The sequence below is a fragment of the Apium graveolens genome, chromosome 4, assembly GCF_009905375.1.
Source record: "Apium graveolens cultivar Ventura chromosome 4, ASM990537v1, whole genome shotgun sequence".
Lineage (NCBI taxonomy): Eukaryota > Viridiplantae > Streptophyta > Magnoliopsida > Apiales > Apiaceae > Apium > Apium graveolens.
In genome coordinates, this window is record NC_133650.1 from 285,139,534 (window position 1) to 285,160,085 (window position 20,552).

General features: G+C 35.0%; 1 protein-coding gene across 1 annotated transcript; it reads left to right on the top strand.

Moving 5' to 3' along the window:
- Positions 1-748: 748 nt before the first annotated feature.
- LOC141721124 (uncharacterized) lies at positions 749-19,321 on the top strand. The gene is made up of 5 exons (XM_074523882.1): positions 749-1,116; positions 1,892-2,019; positions 2,128-2,240; positions 18,283-18,468; positions 19,115-19,321. The coding sequence occupies exons 1-5, from the start codon at positions 788-790 to the stop codon at positions 19,142-19,144; spliced, it is 786 nt and encodes a 261-aa protein (XP_074379983.1). The 5' UTR covers positions 749-787; the 3' UTR covers positions 19,145-19,321.
- Positions 19,322-20,552: the final 1,231 nt, after the last annotated feature.

The following is a 20,552-nucleotide window of genomic DNA, read 5'->3' on the forward strand; positions in this document are numbered from 1 at the left end:
GGAAAATATACGTGGAAATGATCTAGTTCCGCGGAAAAAAGCGCGGATAGGGAATCCAATGGCCAGGAAGTGATGTGCTGGTTAATAGTTCCCTGACACGTGAACAAGACCCATATATCTATACTATATTATAATAACCGGAATGGGATATAATTTGGTATACCCCAATTTTGGTTGGTTTGGTTATCCTTTCGATAACGACCGTCGGTTCTTCTTAATCAAATGATCATGGCCATTCGATCTAAATTTAAAAGAATACACTACTCAGGATTCGAATATCACTAACAACAAACATTTATATTATTATTTATGTACTACTAAAATTATCCGCGAAATTTCGCCAACAACAAACATTTATATTATTTATATATACTACCTAAACTAAATTATAATAAACGGTAATTTTGTTCAAACTCTTGGCTTAGTTATGCTCTCTTTTTAATATCTTTATTAATTACAACTGCTAGATCTTTTTAATCAAATGATCATATAATAATTTGATTTTAGTACTAAAAATATAAACAGTCAAAAAATTTAGATTTAAATACCACAGTCTACATTTAAAATTAAACACTTGTTTAAAACAAAAAAAAAACAATATACTGTTTTAATATAAATAAAAATATAAAATATTATTAGAGACACGGATTTTAAGCTAGTAAATAGTAATTAACAAAAAAAATGAACGGGGAGGAGTAATAGGTTAGCAAGAAAAAAATATATTGTCCCCGTGTGTATATAAATGAGAAAGAAAGACAGAAGCTACGAGAGAGATTGACCAATAAAAATGTATCTGGTAAGCCAAACACCAGCTGCAACACTATCTTCCTCCACAATTACCAGATGCTCATCACCATTAAAGCACTCTCTCCCCAACCCACCTTTATTTTCCACTAGAAGACCCCCTCATTTCTCTATTCGCACTCGCAACTCACCCCTTTTCTCTGTTACTTCCCAAGCAACTGATAATAACAACAACAACAATGCGCCTGCTTTAAATAAAACTGGTGAATCTTCTTCACCCCCCATCACTCTTGTTTCTCAAGACTCTGTTCCTCTTGAAGGTGTCATTCAGTTTGAAAAACCCAGCCTTTCTGCTCGGATTGATAAATGGGGGTAATTATAATTTACTCCTCTCCTTTTATTTATGTTTTCTTAGGCCAAGGTTTAATTGGGAACTGTAATTATTTTAAGTTTGTGGGGTTGTGTTGGATTTTGTGTTTTTAGAGTATGAGATGAAAATCTTGGATTTTGAGTTTGGGTTTGTGTTTTGTGAATGCTAAAGGTTGGAACTAACCTATAGTAGAACCTCGATATATGGATATTCTATTAACGGTTTAGCTTGTTGAATGAATAATTTGGTAATTTATGATACTAGTAATATAAGTGTGTGCTTGTGCATTTCTTTTATAATTTTGAAGTATGAGTAAAAAATATTGGATTTTGAGTTGGTATTTGTGTTTTATGAATGCTAAAGGTTGGAAGAACTTTAACTTGGAATTTACATTTTGTGATTTCGGTGTGGTCCCCGGTTAATTTATTGAAATTTAGATGAAAATATTGGATTTTGAGTTTTTATGTTGTTTCTCGAGGATTGGTAGATGGTTTAGTAGTTAAGGTCTAATATTGTTTTCTTTGCGGGTGCAAAGGGTAGGAGTCCTCTTTAACAACGCGATTAGCGTTAAACAAGTACTAAAAATGTGTACTTGTTTGTTTAATTTTATAAAAAAAAATTGTTATATTAGATGGAAATGTTCAAATTTCATTTTCCAATGGTGTGTGCGCGTTTTCTTGGTAAGTTGGATAATACTGTTAAATTTTCAATTTGAATGTACATGTGTGTTGGTGTATATAGATTAATTGTATGGCACTGGTTTGTTTGTGGTTGCAGACGTGTGGCCTTGCTTGCTGGTGGAGATGTACTGGCTTTGCTTTTGTTCTCTGCAATTGGAAGGTTTAGTCATGGTTTCTCTGTCGTTGACATTGAAACTCTTCGGACTGCTGACCCTTTCATCGCTGGTAATATTGTTTACCTATTTGTATGGATTTTCAGTGGATTTGTTTTTGTTTGGCTATTTGTTATTATATTAAAGAGTGTGAAAATGTCATAAAATTGGATTTTGGCAGGATGGGTTCTGAGTGCTTATTTTCTTGGGGGCTATGGGGAGGATGGGCGAGGGGTTAATGGTCTTTCCCAAGCTGTGGTAGCTGCTGCCAAGTCCTGGATTGTTGGTATCCCAGTAAGTTCACTGACTCTTTGTAGGTTTTTTCTTAGATACAGTATAGTTCTAGTCTTTTTATACAAATTTGTGGTGGGAAACAAAAATAAAATAAAAAATGATCAGTCAAAGAAAAGTAACATCGCTAATGATGTTCCAAACAGTAATTAAGACAACAGATATTGTCATTTTGGGGATGGTTTAGTTTTGCTGAGCTGCTCAGGATTCTGTATAGTTTAGGAATTCTTCCTCTAAATAGAAGCAGGTGATTTCATTAAGGACATGAATAAATGTTAATGGATAAACATTTTCTTTTGGGCTTGGTAAAATGTTGGGGCACCTGGAAGCAATGAGCTGACATATGATGCATAAGTTGATTGTTGGAATCTCATTGATTATCTTGGGGGTTTATCAAATAATTAAAAAGAATTTCAAATTGCTTTGTAGCAAGTATTTTTTTCTTCTTCCATCTTGTTTGTTCTTAACCCTTAATCACAGGAAAACATAGGTATGAAACTACATTTAGTTTTATTAATTGTCTTCCCTGATAAATGTTGAGAAACAAATGAAACCTGGATGTTGCTTTTATCTCATTTGTATTATCTTATTCTTTTTGCTTGACCGCTTGAGTGTACTTTTCGCTTGTACAAGTTGCGGGTTGGGGATACAAAAACATAATTTATGCAGATCATTGTGTATTTTTATAATGTTAATGCTTCATGGAATATTAACTTATAAGTGGCTCACCTAGGTCATGACTCCTCCTTTCTTGCCTTTGGCGTCTTTTGCCCATGAAAGAATTGTGGAAACACAAACAATTTCGTTATGTGCATGTATAAACTTGTATTGTGAGTCGGCTTATATTATACAGTGACACTAATAGTAATACTCACGATTAATAAGGCACCCAGTACCCATTAATGCTGTGAAAGGCACCGCCTAGTAACAACTCACAATTTTGGAACTGTGGTGCCTTGCCTTGAGTGAGATGCATCTGACTGCATGAGACCACGAGTTGTGTGGCTAGGAGCAATGTTTACTGCGCCGTCTTTACATTCAAGTACTGATTTTTGTATACGAGCATTAATCTTTGGCATTTAAGATTACTTTATTTTTAACATTACCACCTTGATGGATATTCTTGACCTTTTACATCATGAATTGGTTTGACAGTGAGTAGTGACTGGCTCGTGATGCTTTCACTATTGTTTTTCAATAAAGTAGTTCATAGGAGTGGTGTTTCCTAGGGATGGCAAAATAATCCGATCCGACGGATACCGATCCGAAACCCGAAATTTTGGATTTACCAAACCCGATTTTTAGGATTTGGATTTAATTTTTAAACCCGAAAATTTTTGGATTTGGATTTGGATATTAGGTATACCGATCCGAAACCCGATCCGAAATCCGAAACTCTATCCAAACTCGATCTATCCAAACTCGATCTGAACCCGAAATCCGAAAAAACCCGAATTATTATATATATATATGTTAGGTCACACACACACTGTAGAGGGGGTGAATACAGTGTATAGTCCAATCAAATCGAACTTTAATAACTCAAGTAACAGAAAACAAACTTTATTGAAATAATAAACTCTGTTACAGTATGGAACTGTTACCTCTCAGTGATGAACAAATATCACGAGAGCTGCTAGGGTTACAATAAATAATCTTCTCGAATATGATAACACTTATAGTGTAAACCCTATGTCTGTGTTTATATACTACACAGTTACAAGATTAATAATTGCTAATTGATATGGAATATAATTCTGCTTCCTAAAATATATCAATCAGATATCTTTTCTTCAAATATTCTATTCTTTATAGAATTCCTTTTTCATGCATATCTCTTCTTATGTTTATCTCAATCTTCTTTCCTTCAATCAGCTGCTGTCCTTATCTGAACGTCCTTCAGTACTTATGTTCTGATATCCATCTTCTGATGATTATCCCCTGATAATATAAGTACTGATATCCTTAAGTCCTGACTTTCAGTAAGTACTGATTTATCCTGTTTAAGTAAGATCTGAAACTAAACATAAATCATATTAGCCATGACATTATCAAATATATCTAACAATCTCCCCCAACTTGTAAATTAGCATAATATACAAGTTTAACAGATATTTGATGATGTCAAAAACATTAAGTACAAATGCATGAGAATTAGACTAGATAACTACAACTTACAGTCCTTAAAACTTTACCAGTCTTTAACTTCTGATAACAACTTCAGTCTGTACTCATATCAGAATTTAAGCAGTTGTAAATCTTGACTTGGCTTCATCTTCTGATCTCTCTGATGTCAGGAGTTGTTCTGAGATAGTTTTTCAACAAACATCTCTCAACATATCTGAGTTCATCAATCATCCTCCTTTTAGCATCTTTAAGTTCTGCAGTATCTTCACCAATTTGAAAGATTGCAGCCCTGAAATCATTAATTCTAGCTTTTCTTATATCCTGATCCAGTTTGATCAAATATGCCTTATCAGACTCAAGATTGAATTCCACAGCCCTGTAACCCAGAAAGGTAGTTATAATCTTAGCAGTGCTGGGCTTCATTTTAACTATATCACCCTTGTGATCTCTGTACTTTGGAAGATATGTGCTGTCAGACTTAACAGAATAAAGCCTTTTCTGTCTCTGAATCTGATTCTTCAAATAGTTTGCAGCACTTTCAGTTATTCTGTCATTCACTTGAAGTAAGAATAATACATGCTCCAGTTCTTCAAAATACTTCAATGGAATGACATTTTCCCTTATATGATAAATCTTACCATCTGTCATGAAGTATAACAAGATGTGTTCTTTCAAGTAGGTATGGTAAACCATTTATACAGATTCCAGTTTATTCAATCTTTCAGGAGTTGCTCCAATACCTGGTTCACTCAAGGAAGTTGGATCATTGGTAGTGTTCTGTATTCTTCTTTCATCAGCACTTCCCAATCCAGTTTTATCTCTTGCTTCATTTCTAGTAACCACTCTTGCTTCAAAACCACTTGCAGCAGTCTTCAAAGGTTGAGTATGTTTTGCTTTAGTGAATCGTGGTAGGAGTGTCTTTGATTTATCTTCTGATATCAAGTTAACTTGAGCTATGTCAGAGGTTACCTGCTTCTTTGAAATATCAGAACTTACTATCTCTTGACTCTGAACAATTTAAGCCATGTCAGAGGTTGTCTTAAAAACTTTTCTTGAAGTTAGAGCAAGATCTGCATCTTCATCAGTAATTTCTTCATTCACAGGAAGCACATAAACCTTGATAGGTTCACCAACTTTTTCTTTACCATTGGACCTTGGATCTATCTGCGGTTGTGATTTAGCCATGGTTGCTTCAGTATTTGTCCTTTCTTTTATCACAATGCCTTTGAGTTTTGGAAGTTTCTTTTTACCAGAAGCTTCAGATTTAGACTTGACTTTTTCTGATTTAAGTCTGACTTCTTCCATTAAACTCTCCAAGTCCATTCCTGGATTTTCTTGAAGAAATAACTGTCTTGACATTTCTTCATCAAGATCTAAAAGTTCATCAGAACTTATCATTTTATCAGTAGCAGCAGTGATTCTTTTTCCAGTATCAGAACTTGTCCTGTGACTTGTAATTTCAGTTTTTCTTGATGAGAAACCTCTACCTTGACTATGACCTCTACCCATTCCAGGGTTTCCATGGTCATCTTTTTCATCATCCTTCCCCTTCAGTGTCTTATCAGTTTTGCATTTGGACTTAATTACTTTCTCCCCCTTTTTGGCATCAGCAGGTAATAGAAGAGAGACAAGCAATTTCACTGAGGCTTGGATTTCATTAAGTTGATTTTTCAGAATATCATCAATCTGAGCTTGTTGTTTCTCTTGAGTCTTCTCAATATAAGCAACTTTGTCAAAGGTGGGTTGGAAGAATTTTTTCTTATCAATCTTCTAAACTTGTTCTTGCTTCATTAATTTTTCCTGAATCTTATGTAACTCTGCATGAGTAGTTGAATGGAGACCTTGTAGATGTTTAGTACTCAATGCAGTGACTCTAACCTGTGTTTTGAAATCATCAGTAATTAGCATCTCATCAGCTTTAGTCAAGTGCTCAGCAAGATTCTTTGCAGATGGAACACAGGTAACTGAGTTCCATTCCTTAGTCCACTCCTGTCCTGCAGGAGTTTCACTCCAAGGCACTGGTGCTTCTCTGATGACAAACTTCTTAACTAGTTCAGATTTAAGAACAGTTTGTTGAGGTGCATGTCCTGGAGGACCTGCTTCATCAGTATCTGCATTTGGAGCAGCATCACCAGTATCTCCAGCATTTGTAGCATCAGAACTTACAGAATCAGTATCTTCTGATAAAACAACAGTATGAGAAGCAATTGAGGCTTCAACATCATCCTCTAATTGCTGATCTAGTTCCAAGTTCTGATCAACGGCCATATCCTGATGTTCACCTATATTCTGATCATCAGCATCTAGATGCAGAAAATGTGTAGTAGATAGTTCTGGAGTTTGAGCAGCATCAGTAACAGGTGTTGTTGATGGATTAGGTGTTGTTGGAGCTTCTAAGTAAAGTACCTCAGGCACAACCATGTTTTGAATATCAATTTCAGTACTTGTGTCTGGATCAACAGGAGATACAGTCTTGTGAACAGGAGACACAAATGGTGTGTTGGCCTTATCAGTAGCAGCTTCCTGAGTTGGAGTTAATGGAGAAGCAGTGGCTTTAGCAGATTCTGGTTCTTGGGAGATCAGAGATTCCTGATCTCCTTCCTTAGCGGCTGCTTCCTCATCATCTGAAACTGGCCTTTTTGCATTCTGTTTCTTGTATCTCTTTGAAGATGGGGATTCCTTGGGAGGTGCAGTAGAAGTCATTCTTCTAAGCCTTTTGAGAAGCTTAGATCCCCCAATTCCGGAATCATTCTGAGAAAGAACTTTCTCAGCTTCTTTTACAACAGGTTCTGAAGTAGAAACATGTTCCTCACTATTAGACTCATCTTTTAAAACAATTCTCCTTCTCTTTTGAGGTGTTTGAGGAACAGTCTTTGTCCTCTTAGGCTTGGAAGATGAAGGCTTCACAGTAGGTGCTGATGATGAAGGTTGAGCTGTCTGTGAAGTGGAGAGATGATTTGAGATATGTTCTGAGGGATGGTTGAGTAGTATGAGTTGTATGTTCTGATGGTTGTTGTGGTGTTTGGGATGTTGTGGTAGGTTGGACATCAGAATAAACAGATTATAGGTTTCAAGATCAGCATTTACCAAGATCTGTTTTACAGACTGAGGAATCTGTAAAGGTCTAACCACCCTTTTCTTAAGATCAACATTTACCAAGTCATTAAAGCCTTGTTTTGCAATTTTGAAGGGTAGAGTTAAGGTACTGGCAGGTTGGGGTTCATCAGCACAACATAAACTATATATAAGCTGACAGAATCTAGTAAAGTAAACTACATTCCTATCCTCTGTCATCCTATCCCCAATAAAACCTATCACAGCATTTGTAAAATCGAAATGAGTTTAGTTAATGATTAAATACCCGATGTGCTGACTCATTATAGGGATTGCATCAAAGTTGGAACACTTATTCCCAAAAGCTTTAGTGATGCAGTCGAAGAAGAAACTCCATTCCTTTCTGATATGAGTCCGTTTCAACTGCCCAAGCTTAGCCAAACTCTGCTCATACCCCAAACTGACCATTAACTCTTGAAGAGTTGATTCCTCCGGGGTTGAAAAAGTACAGCTTTCTGGTAAATGTAGGGCCTTGCGAATTTACCAGGAGTTACCACATGTGTAGAATCATCCACTTCGAAAACAATACTTGGAGTACCATTTGGACCACCATTATCAAAGTGCCCAATCCGCCAAAATGTCAGAACTTGTTGGCTCGAAAAAGTTGAAGGCTGGGTCAATGCGTACCCAATTTCGCTCGTGTTCAATTTTGCAACCTGCAAAATCTGCATCTGAGTAACCTATTAGTTTAAAATCTGATTCTCTGGGATACCACAATCCCAGATCAGCTGTTCCTTTAAGATACTTGAATATTCTTTTCACAGCTGTTAAGTGAGGTTCTCTTGGATCTGCTTGAAATCTTGCACAAAGACAGGTAGCATACATGAAATCAGGTCTACTAGCAGTTAGATAGAGTAGAGAGCCAATCATACCTCTGTAATCAGTAATATCTACTGATTTACCAGTATCCTTGTCCAGTTTTGTTGCAGTGGCCATGGGAGTGGATACACTTGAACAATCTTGCATTACAAATTTCTTCAGCAAGTTTCTGGTGTACTTAGTTTGACAAATAAAAGTGTTTTTTTCATTCTGCTTGACTTGAAGGCCCAGAAAATAGCTAAGTCCCCCCATCATACTCATTTGATATCTTGACTGCATCAGTTTGGCAAACTTCTTGCAAAGTCTGTCATTTGTAGAACCAAAACTGATATTATCAACATATATCTGGACCAAATGGTTGAGGTAGAACAGTGTTTTGTCTATAGTTACTCTGTTAAATCCACTTTCCAGAACAAACTGAGTTAAAGTCTCATACCATGCTCTTAGAGCTTGCTTAAGTCCATAAAGTGCTTTATCAAGCCTGTAGACATAATCTGCATATTTGGAATCTACAAAGCCTGGAGGTTGTTCAACATATACTTCTTCCTCCAATTCTCCATTGAGAACAGCACTTTTTACATCTATTTGAAAGACAGTAAACTTTTTGTGAGCAGCATAAGCCAAAAATATCCTTATGCCTTCCAATCTAGCAACTGGTGCAAATGTTTCATCATAATCATTTCCCTCCTGTTGAGAGTATTCTTTTACAACCAGCCTTGCCTTATTCCTTGTAATTATGCCATCACTATCAGTTTTGTTTCTGAATACCCATTTTGTACCAACAACAGATCTGTTCTTTGGTTTTGGTACTAGGGTCCAGACATTGTTTCTTTCAAATTCATTTAACTCTTCCTGCATTACTTGCACCCAATCGGCATCTTGAAGAGTTTCTTCCAATTTCTTTGGCTCAGTCTGAGAAAGAAACGAATTGTAAAGATATTCATTTGAAATAGCTGTTCTAGTTCTGACACCTGAATCAGGATTTCCAATTATCAAATCAGGTGTATGTGATTTAGTCCACTTCCTTGCAGATGGAAGGTTTTCTTCAGAACTGGATGCTCCCCCATGATCCATGCTGTTTTTATTTTCATTTTCTGATGCTCCCCCTGAAACTATGCTCTCTGAGTTGGATTCTTCAGAATTTAGATTTTCAGAACTATCAGAACTTTGCTTATCAGAACTTGACGAATCAGAACTTGAAGAGCCAGATGTATATTCTGATGCTTCTTGAGATGTGGTAAGATCTTGAGTATGCCCCCTGCATAGGTGCATCTTCCTTTGGCGTAGTCACCACAGTTTCAATAACATCAGAGTTTAATCCATCAGAGTTTGCAGTATCAGGACTTAGATTGTCAAGATTATCAGTATCAAAATTTGAGTCTTCATTTTCAAATCTCAACTGATCATGATCAATAAAATCTTCAAGTCCAGTAATCTTCTTGTCATCAAAAGAGACATTGATAGATTCCATGACCACTGTTCTCAAGTTATAGACTCTGAAGGCTTTTGTGGAAAGTGTATATCCAACAAAGATTCCTTCATCAGCTTTTAAATCAAATTTAGATAGCTGTTCAGGATGAGTTTTAAGAACAAAACACTTGCATCCAAATACATGAAAATACTTCAGATTTGGCTTCTTTTTCTTCACCATCTCATATGGTGTCTTTCCTTGCTTGTTAATGAGTGTTGCATTTTAAGTAAAACAAACAGTCTGCACAGCTTCAGCCCAGAAATAGGTTGGAAGCTTTGCTTCATCAAGCATTGTACGTGCAGCTTCAATGAGAGTTCTATTCTTCCTTTCAACAACTTCATTTTGCTGTGGAGTTCCAGGAGCAGAAAATTACTGTTTGATTCCATGGTTTTTGCAGAACTCTTCCATTATCAAATTCTTGAATTCAGTACCATTATCACTCCTTATCGTTTTTACAGAATCTTTGACCAATTTATCCAGTTGCTTGACATGATCAATCAAGATAGATGCAGTTTCACTTTTTGTGTGCAAGAAATACACCCATGTGTATCTGGTGAACTCATCCACTATGACCAAAGCATATTTTTTCTTTGCAATAGACATGACATTTATTTGACCAAATAGATCAACATGTAGTAGGTGATAAAGCTCAAGAATTGATGATTCAGTCTTGCTCTTAAATGAGGATTTTCTTTATTTAGCCTTCTGACAAGAATCACAAAGGCCATCAGGAGCAAATACTGACTTTGGCAGTTCTCTCACAAGATCTTTCTTGAATAGTTCATTTATATTGTTGAAATTTAAATGAAAGAGTTTCTTGTGCCAATTCCAGCTTTCTTCAATTGATGCTCTACTCATCAGACAGATTGCAGAACCATCAGTACTTGTTGAAAGCTTAGCTTCATAAATGTTACCACGCCTGTATCCTTTCAGAACAACTTTGCCTATAGATGTACTTATAACTTCACAGTGTTCTTCGAAGAAATCAACATGATAACATCTGTCACAGATTTGACTTGTACTCAGCAGATTGTGTTTAAGTCCTGAGACCAGAGCTACTTCTTTAATGATTACATTCCCAAGATTGATATTGCCATTTTTCTTATCAGAATTTATATTATCAGACTTTTAATCAGAACTTACACTAGAAGGAACAATGGAAACTTTCTTTAAAGAAGGTTTTATTTGATAATAATCATAATACAAATTATGATATTCCTTACAATTATAAATGAAATGCCATAAACTACCATAATGAAAACAAGGATTTTGTGGCTTATATCTAACAGACTGACTCTTAACTCTTGACTTTGAAGGTAAGGAGTTTATGTTCTTATTTTTCCTGCAAAAAGAAGCCAAATGGTTAGAACTTCCACAGTTATGACACGTTTTATTAGGAGCTTTAGGAACATGCTTATAATCATTGCTTTTATTCACACCTTCCTTTCCATTCCTATTTTTCCTAGGTGATTTTACCTTGTTTGCATTCTTAACATCTTTCAGCTTATGCTTAAGCTGCTTCTTAGTCATTAAGCCTATGTTTACATCACCTGTCTTTTCCTGTTTTAGTTTGTCAGAAGTTAATTCCTTTTTAACTTCTGATTTTTCATTATCAGACTTTACAGCTACAAATTTAACAGGTTTTAACTTTGGCTTTTGTTTAACAACTACAGGCTTAATATCTTCAGTTCCTTTATCTTTCTTATCCTCTCCATAACCTAAGCCCTCTTTCCAGTTTTCACTACTTAACAAATTCTGAGTTTTTCTGCCAGAGTTAGTCCAAGTCCTGATAACCTCTCTTTCCTTTTCTAACTCAGTTTTTAGAGATTCATTCATTTTTAGCACTTCATCCCTCACATAAAAGGCATCATCTCTATCTTTCTGAGTTTGATGGAACATAACTAACTCTTTTTCTAAGAAATCATTTCTTTTCTTAAAAGCAAGATTTTCAGAAGTTAATCTTTCACATGTTAAAGTTTGATCTCTATAACTAACAAACATGGTTTTCAGATATCTTCTCAACTCATTAATATCATCAGTATGAAATGTATAAGTAGTTTGAGGTACCTTTGATTCAGCAGCTTCAGAACTGCTTTCAGCACTTGCCTTATCAGCATTTGCCATCAAGGCATAATTCTCCTCACTTTCAGAATCTGAGGTGTCTGTTCAGCTTTTCTTCTTTGTGACAAAAGCTTTGTCTTTGTCACTCTTCACTTTCTTGCAATCAGGAGATATGTGGCCTTTTTCACCACAGTTGTAGCATTTGACATTTGTATAATCTCCTCTGTCAGACTTTCCTTCTCTGCTATCAGATCTTCTGAAATTCTTCTTATCAGAACTTGTGCCTTTCCTGCAAAACTTCTTTCCCTTCACCATAAGAGCACACAGCTTCATCATCTCTTCATCAACATCCGTCTCAGGCAGGCTTTCAGATTCTGAGTCATCATCACTTTCAGAACTTGATGACTCAGTATCATACTTTATGAAGAGAGCTTTATCCCTGTCTTTCCTTGAGGTAGCTGTCTTAGGGCATTCTTCTTCAGACTTAAGAGCAACTGTCCTTGATTTTCCACCTTTCCTCTTGCTTCTTTGTTCCATCTCAAGTTCATGAGTCTTGAGCATTCCATAAATTTCATCAAGAGTTGTTTCATCAAGATTGTAGTTGTCACTTATTGTTGTTGCCTTCAAATCCCAGCATTCAGGGAGAGCTAACAGGAATTGAAGGTTTGAATCTTCAAGATCATATTCCTTATCAACCAGTGACAGATCATTGAAGAGTTTGACAAATCTATCATATAAATCAGTCAATAACTCATTAGCCTTTGAGTCAAAGTGTTCATACTCTTGAGTGAGTATTGTCTTCCTGTTCTTTTTAATCGTATCAGTTCCCTGACACCTTTTTTCCAGGGCATCCCATATCTCCTTTGCAGTCTTGCAGTTTATAACCCTGTTTGACATTACATTATCAATGACACTATGCAGTAAGTGTCGTACCTTAGCATCCTTAGCAATTGATGCGATATCTTCAGCAGTTTAATCACTCTTCTCCTTTGGTACAGTCTTTGCTGCTTCACCTGCAACTGCAACCACGAGCTTGGTTGGTTTGTGAGGCCCTTGATTCTATCAAGATATTCTGGATCTGTTGCTTCCAGAAACATGGTCATCATCACCTTCCATATGGGATATTCAGATGGTCTCAATATGGGAACTCTGATGGTCTCATATCGACTTTGAATTTGTGTCTTTGGAGGTTCTTCAGTTTTGGTGGGCTTAGTTGGAGTTTCTGTATCAGACATGATTGTGTTTGGATCTTAAACTGTTTGTGTGTTAACAGACAGGCTCTGATACCACTTGTTAGGTCTTCTACAGTGTATAGTCCAATCAAATCGAACTTTAATAACTCAAGTAACAGAAAACAAACTTTATTGAAACAATAAACTCTGTTACAGTATGGAACTGTTACCTCTCAGTGATGAACAAATATCACGAGAGCTGCTAGGGTTACAATAAATAATCTTCTCGAATATGATAACACTTATAGTATAAACCCTATGTCTGTGTTTATATACTACACAGTTACAAGATAATTGCTAATTGATATGGAATATAATTCTGCTTCCTAAAATATATCAATCAGATATCTCTTCTTCCAAGTATTCTATTCTTCATAGAATTCTTTCTTCATGCATATCTCTTCTTATGTTTATCTCGATCTTCTTTCCTTCAATCAGCTGCTGTCCTTATCTGAACGTCCTTCAGTACTTAACTTCTGATATCCATCTTCTGATGATTATCTCCTGATAATATAAGTACTGATATCCTTAAGTCCTGACTTCCAGTAAGTACTGATTTATCCTGTTTAAGTAAGATCTGAAAACTAAACATAAATCATATTAGCCATGAAATTATCAAATATATCTAACAATATATTGTTAGAATTTTATATATTACACATTATAATATTATAATATATATATATATATATATTAATAATATACATTATACATATTATTATATAATTTTTAGAACATATATTTTTATATTTATGTTAAAAAATAACTAATTATAAAGTTTAATTAAATAGAATTATTCAATCATTTAAACGGGTGATAAGGTTTATAAGGTTAACAAAACATATTTTAGTAATAAATCTAAAAAACTGGCTATTAATTGAGTTAATTTTTTAAATATTAGCTATACATATAATAACATAATTAATGATGTGGTGTAGTGGTTGTAGATGACACGTTAAAACTCTTTCTCTACAAGTCGCGTGTTCGATCCCAAGCACTTGAAATATCAATAATTATACAAATTTTCAGATTTCGGGTTCGGGTTTCGGGTTCGGGTATGAATATTCAATTCAAAAAATTTCGGGTTTCGGGTATACCTGAATCCGATCCGAAATCCGATGGATCGGGTTCGGATATTCATTTTCGGGTATTTTTCGAGTTCGGGTCGGGTTCGGGTATAGATAAAATTTTCGGGTTTGGATATGGATTCTGCAATATCCGATCCGATCTGACCCGACTGCCATCCCTAGTGTTTCCCTTTAAAATTTTGTTGATGTTTGTACCCTGTGAAATAGTTGAATTCCGGAGGTTCTAAGTGTTTCTAGGGTTATTATCAACATTTAGTACTTACTCCATCAAAGATTAAAAATCTGTGGGACTGCCTGCATTAATTATTATCTAGGAAACTTTCGTCCATAAAACATGTTTTAGTTTATAAAATCTATATATGGTTTTTTAATTGTGTAGTTATTTATTAAGTCATGCACCTCACTTCAAAAAATTTATTCCTTGCTTTTTAACTCAATTTAACCTTGGCCTCGGTGAGAGGCCTGGCATCACATAACGATGGCATCTACTTGTTGCTTATCCTGTATGTTTCAACTAATTGTCACATCCATCGTAAGGCCTAGATTACTCATTTACCTATTTGTTGCATTTGCTTCTTGGGAATGTACCTTGTTGGTAGTTGTTAGGATAGCTGAGTATAGTAGAGTGTAGTAGTATGTGTTAAGTGCAGTATAGTATATGTGATAGCATATGTGCTGTGCAAGTAGTATAGTAGTATATGTCATTAAGGGTAATTTTGTCTTTGTTGTTATGTGTTGTACTGGTCTATATAAGCAAGAGAACTGTTGTATTTGCATTATGAATGAATGTATGAAAATGGCTTTTTCCACCAACTATCACTCTCTAATAAACCTATCTTTTTTCTCAAGTTTTTCTTCTAATCTAACTTTGATCTATTTGAACTCCGCTTTTCATCTCCATTTCTGCTAATTTCTTCTCTAATTATCTGTTTTCTAGCTGTTATCTTACTTATAAACTCAAAAAACACCAAAAATAGTAACAAAACTAAGTCAAAACTCACCAGTTCCTGAAAAATTGGTATCAGAGCTCTTATAAACGATCAACCACTTCTTCGATTGAGTTGTGCTGATATAAACGAGCTGAGGTTGTTGAATCTTAGTAATCGCATTAGTAGATTGAAAGTTGTGGTCATAACAGTTCATGTACTTTGTTTTTGAGTTGTTCTTATCAGATTTGTGATTGTGAGGTTGTTTATATGAATTTGAAGTGAAGCATAGTTGTTCCTAGCTCGTCCACAGTAGTTAGTAGTTTTTACAGCTTTATTGTGTTCCCAGTTGATTAATGTGTGACTTAGTGCTGTATAATTGACTCAGTAAGTTGGAGTAAGAATTGTGTGAATTTGTTATTGTAGTAAGTCTACTTGTGAGTAACTGTATTCTGAGTTGGTTGATAGTTGGAGTAATTATTAACCAGAGTGATTTTGGAGAAATAGTGTCGAAATTTTGTAGTGACTAAATAGTGCACTTGAGGTGTTTGATTAATTGCCTTGGTGAAGTAACTCTGAAATCATTTAGTATCTGGGAGTAAAGGTACTTTAGTGTATTAATTGCCTCATTTCGAATTCAATCTCACTATTACACTAAAGTACCTTTACTCGCATATACTAAATGAATTCATTGAGGTATTTGATTAATTGCCTTAGCGAAGTAACTTTGAATTTATTTAGTATCTGGGGGTAAAGGTACTCTAGTGTATTAATTGCCTCATTTTGAATTCAATCTCACTAATACACTATAGTACTTTTACTCACGGATACTAAATGAATTCATTGAGGTGTTTGATTAATTGCCTTGGCGAAGTAACTTTGAATTCATTTAGTATCTGGAATTGAAGGTACTCTAGTATATTAATTGCCTCATTTTGAATTCAATCTCACTAATACACTAGAGTACCTTTACTCCCAGATACTAAATGAATTCACATGAATTCACAGTTCATGTGAATTCACAGTTATTCAACTAAGACAATTAATTAAACATCTCAAGTGCGCTATTTAGTCGGTACAAAATTTCAATATTATTTTTCCAAAATCAGTCCAGTTCACAACTACTCCAACTATCAAACCAACTCAGAATACAATTCCTCACAAGTAGACTTACTACAATAACAAATTCACACAGTTCTTACTCCAACTTACCGAGTCAATGACACAACCACCTGAGTCACACATCAATCAATAGAGAACACCTAAGTTACTCGGATTCGGGTGTTGGATACGGGTGTGGATCCAAGTGTCAGACTCTTAGTTTTTAAAAAATTAGGATCCTTGGATATGGATTCAAAATTGGACACGGGTGCGGGGATTCGGCATATAACCTTCACATAAGCGAAATTATACCTAGTTTTTATACATTACATTTGTAAATTCTTGTCTTTTACCCCATAAAGTAAACATATACATAATTGTTTATGTCATATTTATAACATAAATCAAAAGGATAACATGAAAATAGTAATCCATTGACATCCCTCCCTAGAATGAATCTAGAATGAATTAAGAGGATTAAGTTGTTGTGAGACCTTGTAAATCATATTGAACTATATTTAATAAGGTCAAAGTGTCCGGTTTCCATCTGAAGGACCCGACTCAGATCCCATACCCACACCCATGTCATGTCCGATGGACACGGGTATGAGGGCAAAATTGAAGGGTCCGGGTAACTTAGGAGAACACACTACAACAATTTCGTTTGTGATTTTTTTTGATAATAAAAGCTGTAAAAACTACCAACTACTGTAAACGAGTTAAGAACAAGTGAACAACCATGCTTCAAAATTCCCAGAAACAATTTCACAATCACAAATCTGATAAGAACATCTAACAAAATAGAGTACCCGAACTGTTCTGACCATAACTTTCAATCTACTAATGCAGTTACGGAGATTACACAACCGCTCAGCTCATTTAAAAGAAAACAACTCAATCGAAATAGTGGTTGATTGTTTATAAGAGCTCTGATACCAATTTGTTAGGAACTAGTGAGTTTTGACCTATTTTTGGTGTTTTCTGAGTTTATAAGTAAGATAACAGGTAGATAATAGAGAACTAGAGAAGAAATCAGCAGAAATGGAGATGAGAAGCAGAGTTCATATAGATCAGGATGATAAGAGAAACTTGAGAAAGAAGATATGTTTTAAAGAGAGAGAGAGTTGGTGGCAAAAGCCATTTTCATATATTCATTGTAGACAAGTACAACACATAATGGCAAAGACAAAATTACCCTTAATGACATATACTACTTGCACATCACATCACATATACTATACTGCACATACTACTACACTCTACTATACTCACGTATCCTAGAAAAAGGTACCCCTCCTGCTCAATTTTTTGCTCGCAAAAATCCAAACACACAAAAGAGGCAAAGTTTCCGAGAATTAGCCACAGTAAGCTGTAAGGTCGTTCACTGTCCAGAACAAATTTGTACTTGAAACAAAGTTGTCCATTATAGAGTTCATCTAAAGATTTGTGTTTAGATTATTTTCCATTATAGAGTTCATGTAAATATTTGTGCTTAGTTTACTCCTACTGCAAATGTCCTCTGGTATGCTCTTCAGCACCAGATATGGGAAGAATCATGAATCTGCAAGGGTCCGTTGTGCAGACTGCTAACAGAAAATTATGGTCATCACATAGAGGACGGTTCAGAGAAATCGATACCAAAACTATGAAAGGCCATTTGAAAATTGTGCACAACCGTGATTAGTAGTGACATAAAAATCATATCTAAATGGGGCATAAAATGAACTATTGTTTAGGTGAGATCTGACATTCTGAATCTTTTAAAGATGATGGTTAAATTGGTTTCTAATTTTATGTGTCTTGATTTATATAATACTTGGATTGAATGCCTATCTTTGTTCCACATAAAACATAAGTGCGATGCAATGACCATCAATAATAGCTGACTTCTGACTTGGCAAATGATTTGAATTGTAGCTGACTTCTGGAGAACGCCAAAGTAGTATTTGATCTTTGGCAGGACATTTTTTTCTTTAAATTTGAATTTTATACTGGGTTTTCACACAAACTTCACATGTCTTAATATTGTTAAGTATTGGTTTTATCTCTTTTGCTTTGATAAAATTCTTGAAAATTAATAAATTCTTTCATTTGTTGCCTTTTCAGTTGGGGATAGTAATCAGAGCATTGGGAGCAGGTCATATACCACCAACAAATTTTATCTTAGTTACGATGGGGAGCACTTCTGTATTACTCATTGGATGGCGGACTTTATTGTATAGCATTTTTCCTAATGATCAGCGCAAGAAAAATGATGTATACAAGCGTGGCAGTCCGTTTGAACTTTTTGAGGTATTGTATTATAATCTTCGGATGAGAAAGATAATTTTCACAAAACTCAAGTCATGAACATAATCAGTTCACATGTTGCACTATCTCCCTTTTACCTCTACTGTCAAAAACCCTAGAAATTAAAAAAAGTTGTATACAAAGCTTAAGACTCCTGCTAAGTATAGGGGTCAGTCAAATCAGAGTTTGTTAGTTCAATTGCTAAGAAACTTTTTAGAATTTTGTGAGGATTTTAAAGTTATACTTATATATTTGTATAATAGGCAGAAAAAGTTGGGATACATGGGAGACCAGGGTTAGGCATGAATCATCCGTGTTTCTTGTCTCACTTCTGCAGTTGGTAATTTTCAAAGGATACATGTAATCGGAGACAGTCAATAACATTTTTTTATGAACACTCGAAGCAATGCAAATCCACTTTGACCTTGTGCATATAATATGGTTCTATTCTAACATCACATTGCCCTTTCTTTGAATTTCTACTAGCTAATTTTACTGGGAACATTAAACCAAGATTCCTTTTGCATCAGAAGAATGTGATTTGTGCGTGAATGTGACAAGGGATGCCCAAATATTAAAATAGTACATATAATTAATTCACAAACTTGCATAGTTTCCTCTGATGGATTCACATTTTTTATGTTTGCAGTTGCTCACGTCATTGATACGAAGATGGTGACGAAGCTGCAGATATTTTAGTAAGCTGATTATGCTCTCTTGTAACCAATATTTACATGTACATGACTAGATGTAACAACATACATTATGGTGCAATTACCATATATGCTTGTATTTGATTAGTTTCTGTATGTGCCTAGCACCTGCACCCTTAGTTATAAAACCCACATTTTTGCTACACCCTTAGTTATAAAACCCACATTTTAGCTACACAATTGCTGACCCTGAGTCCTACTTATTGTGGAAATTTTAGTCATCTATAGCTAAATTGAACCAACATAAAGATCGATCATGTACATCATACGCGAATATAAGCAAGTAATATGTACAAATTGCTAGTGCTCGAGAGATGATCCGCAGTTCTGTCCTTGGACAAATAGCAAGATGAACTTCTGACATTTCAAGCTACTGGGAGCACCATAGTAAGTTGATCCTGGTAATTTTTCAGTTACTTGCTTAATTCCAAATTGGGACTTCAATTACAGATTGTGTACATCTTAATCCCAGATTGTAGTAAAAAGTGAAGTCAATCTTACCGTCTTGCGTGTGTTTTCTATTAAGAAATAATTTAGTCACTTAATTTCTCTTTCATATGCTTTCCTCCCTATTTAGATCATGGGTTAGAGCTAGATCACATCTGATGTGAGCAGAAACATGCATCTTAATTGATTTTTATACTTACATTTTCATAATTAACCACAGGAAGTGTGTACAGTTCTAATGGTCTACAGTTGCACAAAGTAATGTGTTTAGTTTGTTGCCATTTCATCAACCCTGTACTAAAAAGTTCAAAACATACACCGGGAAGTAAATATAGAATAAAACTTTCAAAACTTGCATTATATCTGTTACCATGTTTGTTGCTTCTAATGACGCTCAGAAGTTTCGATGTTAGCTTCCTACAGGTTTAGTTGTTAAGGTTGAGTTTTATGTGGAAAGAATTTCCAATCCTGATGTCGGCTGATGATGTATATATATTACTACTGTTGAAGTCAACATTTCATATATCATGGCCATCAACACCATATCACAAAACGATGAAAGATGTCTTATTTTCACAAATGTTTAATTGTAACCATCCTGTTTGATTATTTTGCATTGCAGCCATGTTGTATTCTTATTGTAACTAGTTTCTCCTCAGTAGGCTGCTGTGTTTGTTGGCCATTGTCTATGAAACTCGAACACTACCAAGTTTAGTAAAACGCCATGTTTAAAAAACTCGAATTCCAGAAGTATGATAAAATTATCAAATTGGAATACAGTGAACTCTGCACATAGTTTAGTAATAGGAGATTGTGTTTATTATTAGTTTTGACATATTTTGAATGATTTGTTATTGTTGATATTAAATTATAATGTTATTTACTTGAGAAAATTCAATAATAGATTAGATATATATTATACGTAGA